Genomic DNA, 16,730 nt, shown 5'->3' on the forward strand with positions numbered 1-16,730 from the left:
CTGATGAGGCACTTGGCTGTATGCAGGGCCGGCTCTGGCTTTTTTGCCGCCCCAGGCAAAAAAGCCTCCCGCCGCCCCCCGCCCCCCGACCGGCCAGAGCACCGGGGGGAGGGCAGCGAGCCCGCTGCGGCTCCGCTCTCCCTGGGTGAGCACCGCCCCCCTCCAGGTGCCGCCCCAAGCACATGCTTGGTAGGCTGGTGCCTGGAGCCGGCCCTGGCTGTATGCGTCTCTCACTGGCCTTGTTTTGGCTGCAGGGCAGGAGCCATTTGGCCCTGGCAGTACCCAATAAATGCAAAATCGGGTTCCCTGGGGCTCCCCGACTGGCTCAGCATGACTGACTTGGCCGTTGCCCGTGCAACCGTCCACGCCCGCACGGTGCAGGATCCAGTGAGGGTTATTTGGGTTTCTGAGTTTCTGAGACCTTGCTGGTTCGGAATACTTACGAGATCGCCTTGGATACCAGGGTGCCCCTGTAAATTGAGGGAGAGAAAAATAGATGTTCAAACACTGGAAAAGGGGTTTTCCTCCCTTTATTAATCCCAGCGTTGACAGTGCTCATTAATCCAGATATTTACCATCAGCCCAGGGGAGCCAGGGGGGCCCACTCGCCCAGGTCGACCTGGCAGTCCGGGAATTCCATCTTTCCCAGGGAGCCCCTAAATACAAGGAAAGTAACAAGGTCAGAGAAAGGGGCATAGCTTGGGTGGTGTTGCAAGCCTCCAATAACTCTGGTCAACACTTTTTTGGGCAGTGGTGGGAGAGGATGTTCTAACAGCACTGGCTTCCCTTTCCCTAGAAAAACACATCAGTGTTTTATCAGCGGTTGGATGCCCTCTGGGGGAAAAACAGCCATAAACACATGGGATTTCCCAGCCCAGACAAGTTTTGTGAACTCGAAAATTGGCTTGACGGGGTTTGCAAAGGCCTGAATTCTGCTGGGATTATCCATCCCTAATTCCTTGTGGATTCCTCATGTTCTGGGACACAGGAGCCCTGAGCTAGCAACCAAACAGCCTGGTGGGACTCATTCAGCGTTTTCCTTCTGGGTTGTTTTGTCTCTTGGGTTCAACAATGCCCAGGCCTTGACCTCAACAGCCCAGTCCTGCTCAGCCACGCAGGAAGCTGTGGCCCATGGGATATAATGTCTTCTCCCCTATTCACGAGACATCAGTTTCTGGTCTCCCCTTTCTCTTCCCTGGGAGAATCATCTCTGAGAAACGGAAAAATAAAGTGTCATGCCCATGCATGTCTCCCTCTCCCTCTCTCACACACACCTTCAGTCCTGTTTGATTTTCAAAGCCAGCAGGGAACAGGGCACATTAAATGCACCATGTGCTGGGGCAGCCTTTTGTAACTATTAATTACCTAGCCATGTGCTAATTAATCCAGTGCATCACTCCTGCTGTGAAACTCACCCTCTCTCCCTTCTCTCCCTTCACAGCAAAGCTGTATGGATCGTAACTGCCTCCAGTCTGCAAACCGGTGAAGCTCTTGAAAAGGAAAAAAATGGGGAAAAAATTCAGGACGTTATTACCCGCCAAAGAAACACAGATCAACCCACCCAAGAGAGCCCTGGGAGGGCAGTTTAGCCCACTGCTCAGCCATTTACAACAATGCCTCTTAAGAGGTGGAGAGAGTTATTGGATCCTTTAGAAATCCAACCCTCTGCAGAAGGGTGAACTTCACTCCCCAGAGGCTACATCCAGACCCCAGGCCCGTTAGCCTCCTTTTTGATGTTATGCTTTGCTAATATTTCCCCCTGTCCCAGGGGGCCTGTCCAAGGCCTCAAGCCATTGGGACAATGTATTTCCTGGTTCACGTGGAGGATCTTCTCTGATCGTACTCACCAATTCTCCAGGTGGGCCTCTCTCGCCCTGCACGACAAGGAAACAGAACTAGAGTCACACAAGGCGGCGCTGCAGAACAGGGTGGAGAGAGCTTAAACTGGGGCGGGGAAGGGGTCCGCTCAGTTACAGGGCCTGGGAAATACTCCATGGATTACATGTCTATGTCACAATCAGATCCTGTTCTCAGCTGCACAGGTGCAACAAGATGGCGAGCTCTCTAGGTAGGGGCCCTCTCTTTGGTATGTGTTTGTACAGCACCTCGCACAGTGAGACTGCAGCCTCTAGGTTACATCACTGAGAACAGAATTTGGCAGAGATGAAATAAAAAAGAGCCCCCTTCCTGCTCCCAGCCCAGAATCGTTCTCTCCCTGCTTTCTCTAGTCTGCTTTTAATTGACCCAAGCAATTGGGTTCTGATTAGATGGGTGGGACTGCTAAGGGCTTGATCCTGAAGATAGTGGCAAAACCTGGTGTGGGATCAGGGTGTCGGGTAGTGCTGGGATCCCCTTGTACAGATGGGATCTGAGGCCCAGAGAGACGACAGCCAGGTTTACACTGCGGATGTGTCAGCTCTGATTGAGCTAGCATGCTAAAGCCAGCAATGAGATAAGGGGAGCACAGGCTACCCACCTGAGTGTGTAGCCAGTGGGCCCGGGAGGGTGTGTGAGCTGAGCTGCCACCCTTGCTATGCCTGGTCTAGGTAGAGAGAGAGGCTGAGTTCAACCTAGTGACCCAGAAGGTCCATAATTTCCGTCAGGCACTGACCACGTGAGTACAAGCCTGTTAACCCTTTCACCGCTGCTTTGGAGCCTGGCCTACTCGCACATTCTAGTAAGGGAGGAATCCAGGCTGATAGAGTAGTAAAAGGTGTGATCCAGAACCACAGGGAGTGCTCATTTTAGACTGGAAATAAGGCGTAAATCTGTAACGGTGAGAGTAGCTAACCATTGGGTTGTGGTGGCTTCTCCATCACGGACCATTTTTAACTCAAGTCTGGATGCTTTTCCAACAGATATTCTCCTCCAGGAATTCTTTTGTTCTACAGGAGGTCAGACTAGATGATCACAATGGTCCCTTCTGGCCTGGGAATCTAGCCCACCGACGCTGTCCTTGTAGCACGCTAACTCAAATCCATCGGCGCGCACTGGGAAGCAATGCTCCCAGCTGCAGTGTAGACATAGCCTCAAAGGGAATCTGTGGCATAGCTGGGAATTAAACCTGTGTCTCCTAGACACTAGCCACTGAACTACCCTTCCTCTATATGGAACAGCTTCATAGCTTGGAACTATTTGACCGTATTATCTCCCCCTACTGTTAATCCAAGAAGCACATTTCTAATCCCATAGGGTTCACCCCTATCAGCTAACATACAACTTGTCCTATTTACAGCAGGGTTTTAAAATGCATTGGCTATCCCATTTTTTAAAAATATCTTTTATCTTCATCTAGACAAAGCCAAAGAGTATGTGCTTGTAGCAATGGATTGGTCGCAGTGTCCAGCAGAGAGTAGCAGTGTTTGGATCCAGGATTTTGGATCTAGAAATACAGTCCCTAATTTGACCTCAGATGGAGGTGAGCTCCCAACCCAACCCTCGTAATCCAAACACACCTCTCCTGTTCTGAGTTATCCAGATTAATGCCCAGATATTTGGTACGTCAGCCTGTTGCAAGGTGACTCAAGGGGTTCAGGCCTCGTACACTGAGCCCTGCCCTGCGGTTACTATTTTGACTTGGAGAGATCTCTCATCCAGAGCCCAATGTAGGCAACAGTCTCCTCCTGGCTGTTTCATGGCTCTAGCCAGAGGCCTATCTACAGTCTCTGTCTTGGGTATTTCTCTGGTCCCCTCCAGCGTAGCACGTAAATGCCAAGGCTTGTGTGTTCCCGTTGAAGAGTGAAATCGCACAGCTGGCTAGAATATTTACCTTCTCTCCTTTAAGAGCCTGTAACAGAATAAGAATAGAAGCTGTGATGGCAACAGATTAAACAGGAAGAAAAATAATTGCACTTCCTCCCCCCGCCTCTTATTTAGGGTGACCAGACAGCAAGTGTGAAAAATCAGGACAGGGGGTGGGGAGTAATAGGAGCCTATATAAGAAAAAGCCCCCCAAATCGGGACTGTCCCTATAAAATCGGGACATCTGGTCACCCTACTCTTATTGCAGAACTGGCAAGAAATGGCTTCCCATCCCATCCAGTAGGTTAGCATGGTCAACTGTTACAGTTGCTCCTCCTCTCTCCCGGCCTTTATGTTGGGTCAGAGGTTGGCTACAGATGCTTCCCAATGCAGGCAAGAACCTACTGATGCTTTATTTTTAACAGAGAGAAAGGCAATGGCTCATAGGAAACTATTAAATAAATGCAACAGACCATCTCCTGCTTGGCATTCAAATCCTCCTAAAATCTCACAGCACATTTTTAACAGGGAAGGTCATTAACCATTGGAACAACTTGCCTGAGGACATGGTGAATTCTTTGTCACTTGCAGTCTTTAAACCAAGACTGGAGGTCTTTCTAAATTAGATGCTATAGCTCAAACAGAAGTTATGGGCTTGATGCAGAAGTTACAGGGTGAGGTTCCCTGGCCTGTGTTATGCAGGAGAGCAGACTAGATGGTCATAATGGTCTCTTTTGGCCTTAAAATCTATGAATTCACCTGCAATGCCCATGAGAAACAAGTTGATAATAATGATGAGAGGTCACAGGTTGCTCCTCATGCAACGAGATGCTGCGTGTTTGTGGAGTGCACAAATGACAGATTTGAGCATGAGATCTCCATATGTGGACGACTGGTGACCTAAGCCACGGCTTGCGCCCATGTCTCCAGAGGTAACGAGCCTTGATTGGCCACTGCTCCTATTTCGTGCTGATGTAATTCCATTCAAGACAGCGCAGTTACACCGGCATAAAACTGGAGCAAGGTGGTAGGGGATCAACCCCAAACTAATGAGTGCGCTCACTGCACGTGTCTCATGCAATATACTCCCCCAAGCACACCCTACTGAGCTTCTATCGCTCTTCTTACCTTTGAGCACCTGGGATTGCATGGCCCCTCTGGTCTTTGGATTTCTGGATCAGCAGAAGCTGGCTCATGGACTGATGAGTTGTTCTCCAGGCCACCAACCTGCTGCAGTTTGATCATATCCTGTCTAGCAACCTACAACATGTAGTTTGAGTTAGATCTTTGTCTTATCAAAGAGGATTATGGGTGTCTAAGGACCCGGTTGGTTACAAACTACTGATAGCACATTGCCAGGGGCAGATTGAGCAGACAACTGTTACCGGGAGACGACTGTGCATTGGCAATTCACTCAAGTGTTTTTTCACCCTGTAATGGATATGCCACTGACTTAACGGATAACCAGGAAAAGGCCAGATTCTGATTTCATCTGTGCCTGTTTTACATTGCTGTCTTGGATGGCATGACTGCCAGATGACAGCAGAGGATGATAAGTGAGATCAGACTGAGGCCCAAAGCCTCGTTTATAATACTTAGTCTTGCCATAAGCCTGGGGGACCGGACTAGATGACCTCTCGAAGTCCCTGCCAGTCCTACGATTCTTAACTTTTTAGGTTTGCTTTGAACCAGAATGCAGGGTAGGAGCACGATCACAGGCTGCCAGAAATGACCTCTGGGAAGTGAGCTGAGTTCTCTCCAAAGCTCTCTGTAGGAAATAGATAGACATGGAAAGAGTGTAGGAGAAAGCAGCTCACCTCCCCGGGCTGCGGTTGGGCTCCTGAATGCGGCAAGTCAGAACAAATGGTTTCTATCACCTCCTGGATGATGTGGGGAAAGTCCTCAAAGGTGCTGATGTAGAAAACATTCTGCAGGTTGCGGTGTAACAAGATGCTGTTCAGTTCTTGGGGGTCAGCTCTGGAGACCCCCACGGCGATGACACGGATTCCTGAAACAAACGGCTCCCTCATTAGACAGACATACGGGCAGAGATCTTCCAAACTGGCTAGGGGGTTTCACCCCACAGTGCCCATTGACGCTGATTAATGGGAGTTGTGGGGTTAAATCCACCCATCAGCTTGGAAATTCTCAACCGCAGAGTAAAGCCGGGCTCAGCTCCCGGCCACAGCTTGTCTTGATTCACTAGAAATTGCTCACACTGGGGTGGGGAGTCAACTCTTAACCCCTAAGGCATCTGTTTCCTCTTTGTCACTTGGGGGAGTTGGGGGTATGGGATTTGCTCTGACAAAGGCATTCCCAGCTCATAGTCTCCACCTTTAGGCTTCTCCATTGAGACTGCTGGCAAGGGCACAGGACAGTTACACGAACTCTTGTTGTTTAGAGATTGGACAGAGACTCCAAACTAGTTCAACACAGCGTTCAGAGGGGAGTGACAAGCCCATCAGGCGGTGCTGTTCTCAGCCCACCCCGCGGAAAGTCCATTACGGACCTCAGCAGGGGAGCAGAGAAACCCTCATCGGATTATCTCGAATGGATAGTGAGATCAGACTCCCCTCCCACTCCAGAGCTGGTCTCTGGGCAGTACTGAGATACATTCATGGGGCAGTGCATGGGAGAAGCTGGCACTGCCATTGCCTGGGACAAAATGTGGACATCAGTTTCCCATACTGTTGTCAACTTTGTAATATTTAAAACTGGACACTCCAGCAGGCGTGCCAGAACCTCCTCCACCCCACTTCTTCCCCCAAGGCCCTGCATCTGCCCCGCCCCTTCCCCCTGAGACCCCACCCCTGTTCGCTCCTCTTTCCTCCTCCCCCTGTCGCTCACTGCTCTTCCCCACCTCTGCGCGGAGCCAGGGCTGAGTGCTGCAGCCGCCCAACGCAGTAGATTTGACTGGACACCATCAGGTCCCCTTTTCAACCAGACGTTCTGGTTGAAAACCAGGCACCTGGCCACCCTAGTCTCTAGAGCTGTCAGCCATCAGAGCATTAAATCCAGTGCAGGTCAGATTCTTCATCTAAAAACATTAGGCCAAGCTCATCCCTGGTGTATTGGGCTCAGTATGTCTGGCCAGGGGCACACCCACACTTTTAGTGAAGGAAGGAGAGATAAGAGCCCAGGAAGCCAACAATAAACTATATTAGGACCCAATCCAGCACAATTGAAACTCACGGGAGTTTTATCATCTACTTTGCTGGGAGGAGGATTGGGGCCTTCAAGAAAACACACCCAAAGATCCCTACCTAATGCATGCACCACTCTGGCTGGTGGCAACACATCATCCTGGGACTGTCCATCAGTCACTAGCACCAGCGTGCGAGGCACAGTTGGTCTCATCCCTTTGGAGGACTGAAATAACTCCTTTAGCGCATAGCCTAAGCCACGACCTGGGGGAAAGCAGAAAGCTACTCAGCCTAGAACATAAGAACGGCCATACTGGGTCAGACCAAAGGTCCATCTAACTCAGTCTCCTGTCTTCTGACTGTAACCAATGGCAGGTGCCCCAGAGGGAATGAACAGAACAGGTAATCATCAAGTGATCTATCCCCTGTTGCCCATTCCCAACTTCTGGCAAACAGGCTAGGGACACCATCCCTGACCATCCTGGCTAATAGCCATTGATGGACCTATCCTCCATGAACTTATCTAGTTTTTTGAACACTGTTATAGTCTTGGCCTTCACAACATCCTCTGCCAAAGAGTTCCACAGGTTGACTGTGCGTCGTGTGAAGAAATACTTCCTTTTATTTATTTTAAACTTGCCGCCTATTAATTTCATTTGGTGACCCCTAGTTCGTGTGTTATGAGAAGGAGTAAATAACACTTCCTTATTTACTTTCTCCACACCAGTCACGCCTAGCTCCCGCGATGCCAGGTGTCTGAATAGTACTGCTGTGGGTCTGAGTCCGTCTGATCCAGTTTGCACGTGGAAAAAAGGACATGTTAGAAAATGTACAGGCTGGCCACATTAAGAGACACTCATCAGTGCCAGAGCCACTTTAGGAACATAGGAGTCAAGACTGGAAGAGACTTCCTAGGCCATTGAGTCCAGGTAACCCTGTCACATACTTCCATTCATAAATTTATCAGGTGCCCTTTTAAAACTAGGTAGGTTGTTTGCCCCCTGCTACTCTTATAAAGAGGCTGCTCCAGAACCTCCCCCTGGTCTGATGGTGTGAAACCTTCCTCTAATTTCTATCCTAGTTAACTTGCTCCTCCAAGACAGGGGCAGCTATTTAGGTGACCAGCTTAGAAAGGGTAAAATGAGGGCTAACTTCTCCCATTTTAAAGCTCTGGTGTGTGTATTTCGGAGTCCTTGCAATAGGAACCCAGGTAAAACCTAATTATGTTGTCTGACCGGACTAGCTAAATGGCTAACCCTTCTCCAGCATGCCTGTAGTTACAGACAGTGCATCTGCAGATGGCTGAAGGTTTGGGGGATTTCTTTTATAAAACATGAAATATTTTGGGTCAGTTGCTCCTTTTCTAGCCTTGATGCTCCCAACAGAGGCGAGGGATGTGTAGATAATTTTATCCCCAACAGGAGGGGTTTCCCAAAACACACTGAATTGGCCTCTCTCTCTCTTTCCCTTGAAGTCAATGGTAAAAACCCCCTTGACTTCAGTGGGAGCAGAGCGAGGTCAGCGCAAAGATCTTCTGAAAGTCCGACCTAATGTGCACACATCTGTAATGTTACTGAGAGTTATAGATGTGCATCCAAAGGACACAGACCCTGTGATCTAAATAAATCCCAAGGAAATAGAATCTAGCGCTGAACCATAAAACTCAACCCTGCAAATTCTTGCATGTAAGACTAGTAGGATTAGAGTTAGGATCAAGGCTATGTCTTAGAGTTAAAAGCACTCTTAAAAATATTCCCAGTAGGTAGGTAACCTTACGGTTAGGGCTCCATGTTAGGTACAAACATTAGGGTGAGGGGATATAAAATTATAAAGAGAAGGTCAGATGAAAAACTAGGACGCTGATGAAAGAACCAGAATACATGGCCAGGCTATTATTAAAAATGGGTCCAAACCAAAACTCTAGACCATCCCAATCCACATTTTAAAGACGTTTAGATCTTAACTTCACAAGCAACCAACCAACCTCTATAACAGACCGATTCAAAACTCTAAACCAAAACCACACCACCTGACTGCTGGGGAAGTTGAGAGCCAAATCCAGATCAAGACTTGGTGACTTGGGCCCATATTTCTAGCTGTAAAGTATACGTCCTGCAAACACTAACATGCATACACGGTACGCACCTGTCTTTGTATTGCCTCCAGTGTACTGCAGCTCCTTGAGGGCTTTGAGAACTCCATTCCGATCCCTGTGCTGGTTAAAGTGGAATTCAGTCCTGGGCTCTTCGCTGTACTGAGCTACAGCAACCTGCCAAAGAGCACGTGAGGCCGATAAAGGTGGCAGGATGGAGCAAGGGAGCATGGGTCATGGATATAAGCACACGAGTAAAAGGCATAGATCACGGGAGGGGGATGCTATTAATGGTCTGCAGTCAATGAGAACATGGAACTCCACCTTTCTTAGTCAAATGAAAGAAAGTAACATGGAGCCTTAGCCTAAAGGTCCAATTCAGATATCACATGTGCAAAGTGGATCATTACCAACAAAGGACCTATACCAAAGCCTATGGAAGCCAGTAGGAGTCTTTCCGTTGACTTCACTGGGCGCTGGATTAGGCCCAAAGTGAGCACATTGAAACACAAGGTTTCAATAGCGCTGAGATCGTCTTTTTTAGTGAGGGTTGGGCTTGGGGAAACTCCTAGAAAATGGCATAAAACAGGGAATGTCCAGCTGGGGACCAAGAGGAAGGCTGGCCCAATGGTTAGGATGCTAGTCTCAGGCTTAGGAGAGGTAGGTTCAATTACCTTCTCTGCCACAGACTTCCTGTGTAACCTCAGGCAAGCCATTTAGCCTCTCTAAGATTCACAGTGGAGAGCCTGCATTCCCTTAACTCACAGGGGTGTTGTGAGAATGAAGAAAGGTACCTACAATAGATAGATAGATAGATAGAATAATGGTTTCTTGCCTGTGTTCCCTCAGGCCCAATTCTGGGGAAATAGGAGACGATCCGGAAGAGGAAGTCCTTCACTTTATTGAAATTGCTCTGGCCAATGCTTGAAGACTCGTCCACCAGGAACGCGATGTCCGCTTTGAACTTGCCACAGACTGTGAAGCGAAGGTAGAATGTCCGTAAATCACGGACAGGGAGGCCATGGGTCTCCAATCTGTCTCATACTGGACAGGATTTGTCATAAAAGGCTGGACTATTCTTCTTTATGGGAGAACAGTCCAAGATACAATCAAGCCTTGTGGTTTCAAGGGTGTGTTGAGTGAAGATGATACAATACATTCACCCCCATGGGATGCTGCTGCACACCTCAATTCTCTTACATGCATTTTATGCCTCCTCTTTATGTATTAGACATTGGCCACCATCATAGACAGGACGTCAGACACAATGGTTCATCAATCTGTTTCAGAGCAGTGGTCTCAGTATTATTACGATTATAACAGGTGTGATTATCTAACATCTCTGGGCTCTTTCACCTGCTGACAGAGAGGAAAGTGCTCCACCTACTGGACTGCACTGCTTACGCCTCAGCTGGAGTACTGTGTCCAGTTCTGGGTGCCACATTTCAGGAAAGATGTGGACAAATTGGAGAAAGTCCAGAAAAGAGCAACAAAAATGATTAAAGGTCTAGAAAACATGACCTATGAGGGAAGAGTGAAAAAATTGGGTTTGTTTAGTCTGGAGAAGAGAAGACTGGGGGACGGGGGGGCATGATAACAGTTTTAAAGTACATAAAAGGTTGTAACAAGGAGGAGGGAGAAGAATTGTTCTTCTTAATCTCCAAGGATGGGACAAGAAGCAATGGGCTTAAATTGTAGCAAGGGTGGTTTAGGTTCGATATTAGGGAAAATTTCCTAACTGTCAGGGTGGTTAAGCACTGGAATAAATTGCCCAGGGAGGTTGTGGAATCTCCATCATTAGAGGTTTTTAAGAGCAGGTTGGACAAACACCTGTCAGGGCTGTTCTAGATAAAACTTAGTCTTGCCATGAGTTCAGGGGACTGGACTAGAAGACCTCTCAAGGCCCTTGGCAGTCCTACAATTCTATCATTCTATGATTGCCAACATGCCTCCTGCGCACCTGTTTTTGATCTGCAGTTTTCCCTCCAAGTATTCACCCAGCCCACCCCAGTTTTAGCTCGTGAGATCAGAGGAGACCACAGCATCCAAGAGGTACGCTGGTTATAACGCACCAATTCATCAGCACTGAATCCCGTGTGGATTCAAACTCACTTGGCCCAGAGAGGGTGGTCAATGGTGGCGACGCTTTAGTTGTCACAACTGTGGTTGCTGGGGTCATTTGTAATGTCATGGTGGTGGCTGATGGAAGAGGAGTGGCCCTTGCATGGCTAGAGCCCACGGACCGGGGCCTCGTAGTGGCAGGCAGTAAAGAAGTAATGGTAGGAGCAGGAGTGGAAGGATTCCCTCGAGATCCCACTGTAAAAAGCAAACAAAGGAGGGGAACTGCATCCATTGCGTAACTAGGTCATAGTAAGAACACCACTAGCCCCGAAAGGCATCGGGATTGCATGGGAACATGCCATGCCAAGCACCATCTCATGAGCTAGTGGTGACAGCAAAGACATCAGCAGGAATTGCAGCACAAGACTCCGTTTCTCATACCAATCTGCTCAGTAAGCGCCGCCTCTGGCCCCTCCGTCTGTCCGAAGAGTGGCCTTATTGAAAACGAGTACATCCCTCTTGGCTTCAGGTCTGTAACTCGATACGATCTAGAAGCTGCTCCCAACAGTTCAGTGGAAAGGTCAGACTCTGGAAAAAAGTCACTCGTAGACTTTAAGGGCAGAAGGGACCATCATGATCATCTAGTCTGACCTCCTGCACATCACAGGCCACAGAACTCACTCCTGTAGTAGGCCCATAAACTCTGACTGGCTTACTGAAGTCCTCGTTTGTGATTTACTGACTTAACGTTACAGAGAATCCACCATTTGCTCTAGTTCAAACCAGCAAGGGATCCATGCCCCACGCTGCAGTGTAAAGAGAAACCGCCCAGAGTCTTTGTCAATCTGACCGGGGGTGGGGGGAAATTCTTTCCTGACCCCAAATATGGCAGTCAGTTAGACCCTGAACATGTGAGCAAGACTCACCAGCCAGACACCTGGGTAAGAATTCTCTGTAGTATCTCAGAGCCCTCCCCATCTAGTGTCCCATCTCCAGCCACTGGAGATATTTGCTAATAGCAGTCACAGATGGGCAACATGCCATTGTATGCAATCTCATCACACCATCCCCACCATAAATTTACCAAGCTCAGTCTTAAAACAAGTTAGTTTTTTTGCCCCTACTGCTCCCCATGAAGGACTGTTCCAGAACTTCACTCCTCTGCCGGTTAGAAACCTTCAGGGCCGGCTTTAGGCTGATTCCCCCGAATCGGGCCCCACGCCTAAGAGGGCGCCACGCCCGCACCTAAGAGGGCCCCGCGCCCTAAGGAAGAACGCCTAACTTTTTAATTTTTACTCACCCGGCGGCGGTCCGGGTCTTCAGCGGCATTTTGGCGGCGGGTCCTTCAGTGCCGTGGACGACCCGAAGCAAGTAGGACCCGCTGCCGAAGTGCCGCCGAAGACCCGGACCATTGCCGAATCGGGCCCCGCAGTTCCTAAAGCCGGCCCTGGAAACCTTGGTCTAATTTCAAGCCTAAATTTATTGATGTTAATATAGAGACAAAGAAACTCATCATAACCACAGACAGACCCTGTGTGGAGCACCCTACATTGTAATTATAGCCACAAAGTTTGGCAAACAAGGGAGTTTTAGAGGCAGTTAGGAAAGTGCGTGTCAGAAGTGTTAGTTCAAGGTACAGTTCTATGTTCAATACCGTCATGGCCAGAGATGGAACCGTGGCTGTGATCTGCAACGGATGTGCCATTTTTCTTTCCTGCCTGAAGAAACTTCCTTTGTACAAAGTGCAAGTTGGTGGCTGTGCTGGAAGAAAAGATTAGTGGTTTGGAAGGAGGAGTACTGACACTGTGAAGTGTGGGAGAGGCTAAGGAGTACTTGGATAACCAGGTTCAGAAAGCATCAGCACGCCAGACTCAAGAAAGAAAGGAACTGCCGACCAACAAACCAAAGACAGTGGAAACCAGAAAGGAGGATTATAACCACCAGAGGTAAAATGACCAAGTGGCATTCTACACCCCTGGAGGCAGATAAGGATACACAGACTGTGATCACCAGAGATAAGAGCACCAGGGGGAATCCCACACTGCCAGAAGTATCCAATCATTATTAGGTTCTCTGCGTGGAAACTGCAGACAAGGTCTCTGAAGCTCCAGCTGGCCGAATGGAATGGAGAGGTGTATAGGACATACCTGAGGGTGTCTGCTCAGCCCAGCCTACAGTACTACGAAACGTGCCAAAGAGATCTCCAACCATCCAAAGAACACAGAGGATCCTTGCCAGGGATTCTATGCTAAGAAGAACGGAAAGCACAATCTTGCAAGATGCAGGAGCAGAGAAGGCTGGTGCGCTGTCTTCCCAGGACCAAGAGATGAGATGTGACTGCAAGATTGGATAGGCTTCTGAAATCGGTGGGTGTGGTGCACATCAGCACTAACGACACCACGTCGTGTGATACCTTCCAGATTATTAACGATTCCAGAAAATTCGGAAGGGAACTGAAGGAGAGAAATGTCCAAGTGATCACCTTGAGGATTCTTCCTGTCCCGTGAGTGAAGGAAGTCAGAAGACAGAAGATTCTGGAAGAGAACCGCTGGCTAGGTACATGGTGTAACATAGAAGGTTTTGGTTTTGTGGAACATTGGGCCACCTTCTATGGAGAGAAAGTGATATGTAGTTTGGATGGCCTCCATCACAGTAGAAGGAGAACCAATCTTCTAGGGGACAGACTGGCTAGATTAAGTCAGGAAAACATTAAATTCACAACAAAGGGAGAGGGTGAAAAGGGGGAACAAATGAGCATTAATTTAGCACAAAATCAAGATGTCAAGAACAAAATGAGTTGTGGCACCAAAGGATGTGAAGAGAAGACATTATTTAATTGCTTATTCACTAATGCTAGGAGCCTGGGTAATAAGCAAGAGGAATTTGATTTGCTCATTTATGAGCAAAAATTTGACCTAGTTGGTATCACTGAAAGAAGTGGGAAGATTCATATGATTGGAATGTTAAAAACATAGAACCATCATAGAACTGGAAAGGACCTCGAGAGGTCATCTAGTCCAGTCCCCTGCACTCATGGCAGGACTAAGTATTATCTAGATCACCCCTGACAGGTGTTTGTCTAACCTGCTCTTAAAAATCTTCAATGATGGAGATTCCACAACCTCCCAAGGCAATTTATTCCAGTGCTTAACCACCCTGACAGTTAGGAAGGTTCTCCCTACTCCTTGTAACAACATTTTATGTACTCAAAAACTGTTATAATGTCCCCCCTCAGTCTTCTCTCTTCCACATCCTTCCCAGAACTGGACACAATACTCCAGTTGAGGCCTAATCAGCGTGAAGTAGAGTGGAAGAATCACTTCTTGTGTCTTGCTTACAACACTCCTGCTAATACATCCTAGAATGATGTTCCCTTTTTTTGCAACAGTGTTACACAGTTGACTCATATTTAGCTTGTGATCCACTCTGACCCCCAGATCCCTTTCCACAGGACTCTTTCCTAGGCAGTCATTTCCCCTTTTCTATGTGTGCAACTGATTGTTCCTTCCTAAGTGGAGGACTTTGCATTTGTCCTCATTGAATTTCCTCCTATTTATTTCAGACTATTTCTCCAGTTTGTCCAGATCATTCTGAATTTTAATCCTATCCTCCAAAACACTTGAAATGCCTCCCAGCTTGATATCATCCGCAAACTTTATAAGTGTACTCTGTATGCTATTATCTAAATCATTGATGAATATATTGAACAGAACTGGACCCTGCGGGACCCCACTTGATATGCCCTTCCAGCTTAACTGTGAACCACTGATAACTACTCTCTGGGAATGGCTTTCCAACCAGTTTTGCACCCATCTTATAGTAGCTCCACCTAGGATGCATTTCCCTATTTTTTTTTAAGAGAAGGTCATGCGAGACAGTATCAAAAGTTTACTAAAGTCAAGATGTACCACATCTACCACTTCCCCCCTGTCCACAAGGCTTGTTACCCTGTCAAAGAAAGCTATCGGGTTGGTTTGACACAATTTGTTCTTGACAAATCTATGCTGACTGTTACTTATCATCATATTATCTTCCACATGTTTGCAAATTGATTGCTTAATTATTTGTTCCATTATCTTTCCAGATACAATGGTTATAATCTATTTAAGAAGGCTCGAGAGGGCAAAAAGGGAGGAGGAGTAGCATGCTATCAAAAATGGCATTATCTGTTTCTGAGACACAGAAAACTTGGAAGCAAATGATCTTCAATGCTCATGGATCACTGTCCTAACAGATAAAACGTAAGACGGGATACTTGTTGGTGTCTAGAGAACAGGATGTCAAGCTCCATAAGCACCTATCTATAACATGCAGGGAAAAGAATCGCATTATCAGGGAGGTGAAACAAGATCCAATGACTGGAAATAAGGAGCATTTTTTCTAACAGTGAGGGCACTGTTGGAACAATTTACCAAGGGCTGAGTGTGTTCTCCATCACTGGAAATTGTTTAATCATGATTGGATGGGGGGGCGGTTCCCTCAAAGATCTGCTCTAGTTGAAACTCAGCTACTGGACTTGAAGCAAGGATTAATTCAGGAAAACCAATGGAGGTCAGATTCGAGAATCCCAATGATCCTTAATGTATGGATCTAAAGTTTGGGGTTATTCAGGTCTGGAAGGGGAGAGGGTGGGTTCAGGCCCATCTCTAATTGGAACATGATGCCTCACGGGCAAAGGCTGAAGTTGAACTTCCTTAACAACTGCCTTGTTTTATTAATGGGGAGGCCGACACAGTCTTTTCAAATCCTGTAATTTCCATATTCTTGGAGTATAGAGTGGCTGAGTCACAGATAGCTGCGTATCTGTGAGCTTGGAGGTGGATTTGAAGCAGATCAGTGCAAGGAGGGATGACTAGTTCCCTTATCTTCAGGAACTACTGGGTGAAATTCTATGACCCATGTTATGCAGGAGGTCAGACTAGATGATCACAACAGTTCCTTCTGGCCTTAAACTCTATGAATCCTTGACCTAGGCAGTAGAGTTAGAAGAAAGATTCGCTGGTTAAATATGGAGTGCAGCGTTGCTGATCTTCAATGCAGGTAATGTCCTCTCTAAGTTTCCCCTCCGTTACTGTAATGCACATGCAGGAGGAGAGACACACTGGAACCAGTTTCAGATTGGTAACACAGTCCATCTTATGGGTTTATTTTGATTACTCTTCCCAGGGGTGGGGAAATAGATGGAAGTCCAAGGCCAGAATATTGCAGCATTTGGATGACAACTTGCTAGGATCACACCACAGTGACTTTTCCGTAAAGGGAAATCATGCCTTTCAAACCTAGTAGAGTCCTTAGAGCGGTAGTTTTCAACCTGTGGTCCGCAGACCCCTGAGGATCCGCAGACTATATCTAAGATTTCCAAAGGGGTCCACACCTCCCTTCAAAAATTTTTAGGGGTCCACAAATGAAAAAAGATTGAAAGCCGTTGCCTTCGAGAAAACTACTGAAAGAAGGCAAAACTGAAAGAGGTGCTGAGCACCTAAATTCCCTCTAAGATGCGCAATTCGTCTCTCTCTCACACACACACACACACACACACACACACACAGAGTGTGTGTGTCTCTGTCTCACTCACACACTCTGTCTTTCACACTCACCTCCCAACACATACTTGTACTATTGTTGTTGTTACTTCTCAATACTTCTTTCAAAGTGTGTTATTTCAGTTTTTTGACTGGTCTGTGCATTTCATA

General features: G+C 47.5%; 1 protein-coding gene across 1 annotated transcript in view; it reads right to left on the reverse strand.

The window, feature by feature from the left end:
• Positions 1-230: 230 nt before the first annotated feature.
• Positions 231-16,730, reverse strand: part of LOC112109471 (collagen alpha-1(XIV) chain-like) — a 73,132-nt gene continuing 56,632 nt past the window's right edge. Inside the window, exons 18-29 of the mRNA XM_029910818.1 lie at positions 11,479-11,625; positions 11,089-11,292; positions 9,812-9,951; positions 9,030-9,153; positions 7,005-7,148; positions 5,559-5,749; positions 4,870-5,001; positions 3,770-3,787; positions 1,848-1,874; positions 1,416-1,490; positions 576-656; positions 231-470 (exon numbers count right to left, since the gene is read on the reverse strand). Of these exons, the coding sequence (XP_029766678.1) occupies positions 231-470; positions 576-656; positions 1,416-1,490; positions 1,848-1,874; positions 3,770-3,787; positions 4,870-5,001; positions 5,559-5,749; positions 7,005-7,148; positions 9,030-9,153; positions 9,812-9,951; positions 11,089-11,292; positions 11,479-11,625 (1,523 nt within the window). The remainder of the gene's footprint in view (positions 471-575; positions 657-1,415; positions 1,491-1,847; positions 1,875-3,769; positions 3,788-4,869; positions 5,002-5,558; positions 5,750-7,004; positions 7,149-9,029; positions 9,154-9,811; positions 9,952-11,088; positions 11,293-11,478; positions 11,626-16,730) is intronic.

This window comes from Terrapene carolina, unplaced genomic scaffold (genome assembly GCF_002925995.2).
Source record: "Terrapene carolina triunguis isolate 2854851 unplaced genomic scaffold, T_m_triunguis-2.0 Scaffold68, whole genome shotgun sequence".
Taxonomy (NCBI): Eukaryota; Metazoa; Chordata; order Testudines; family Emydidae; genus Terrapene; species Terrapene triunguis.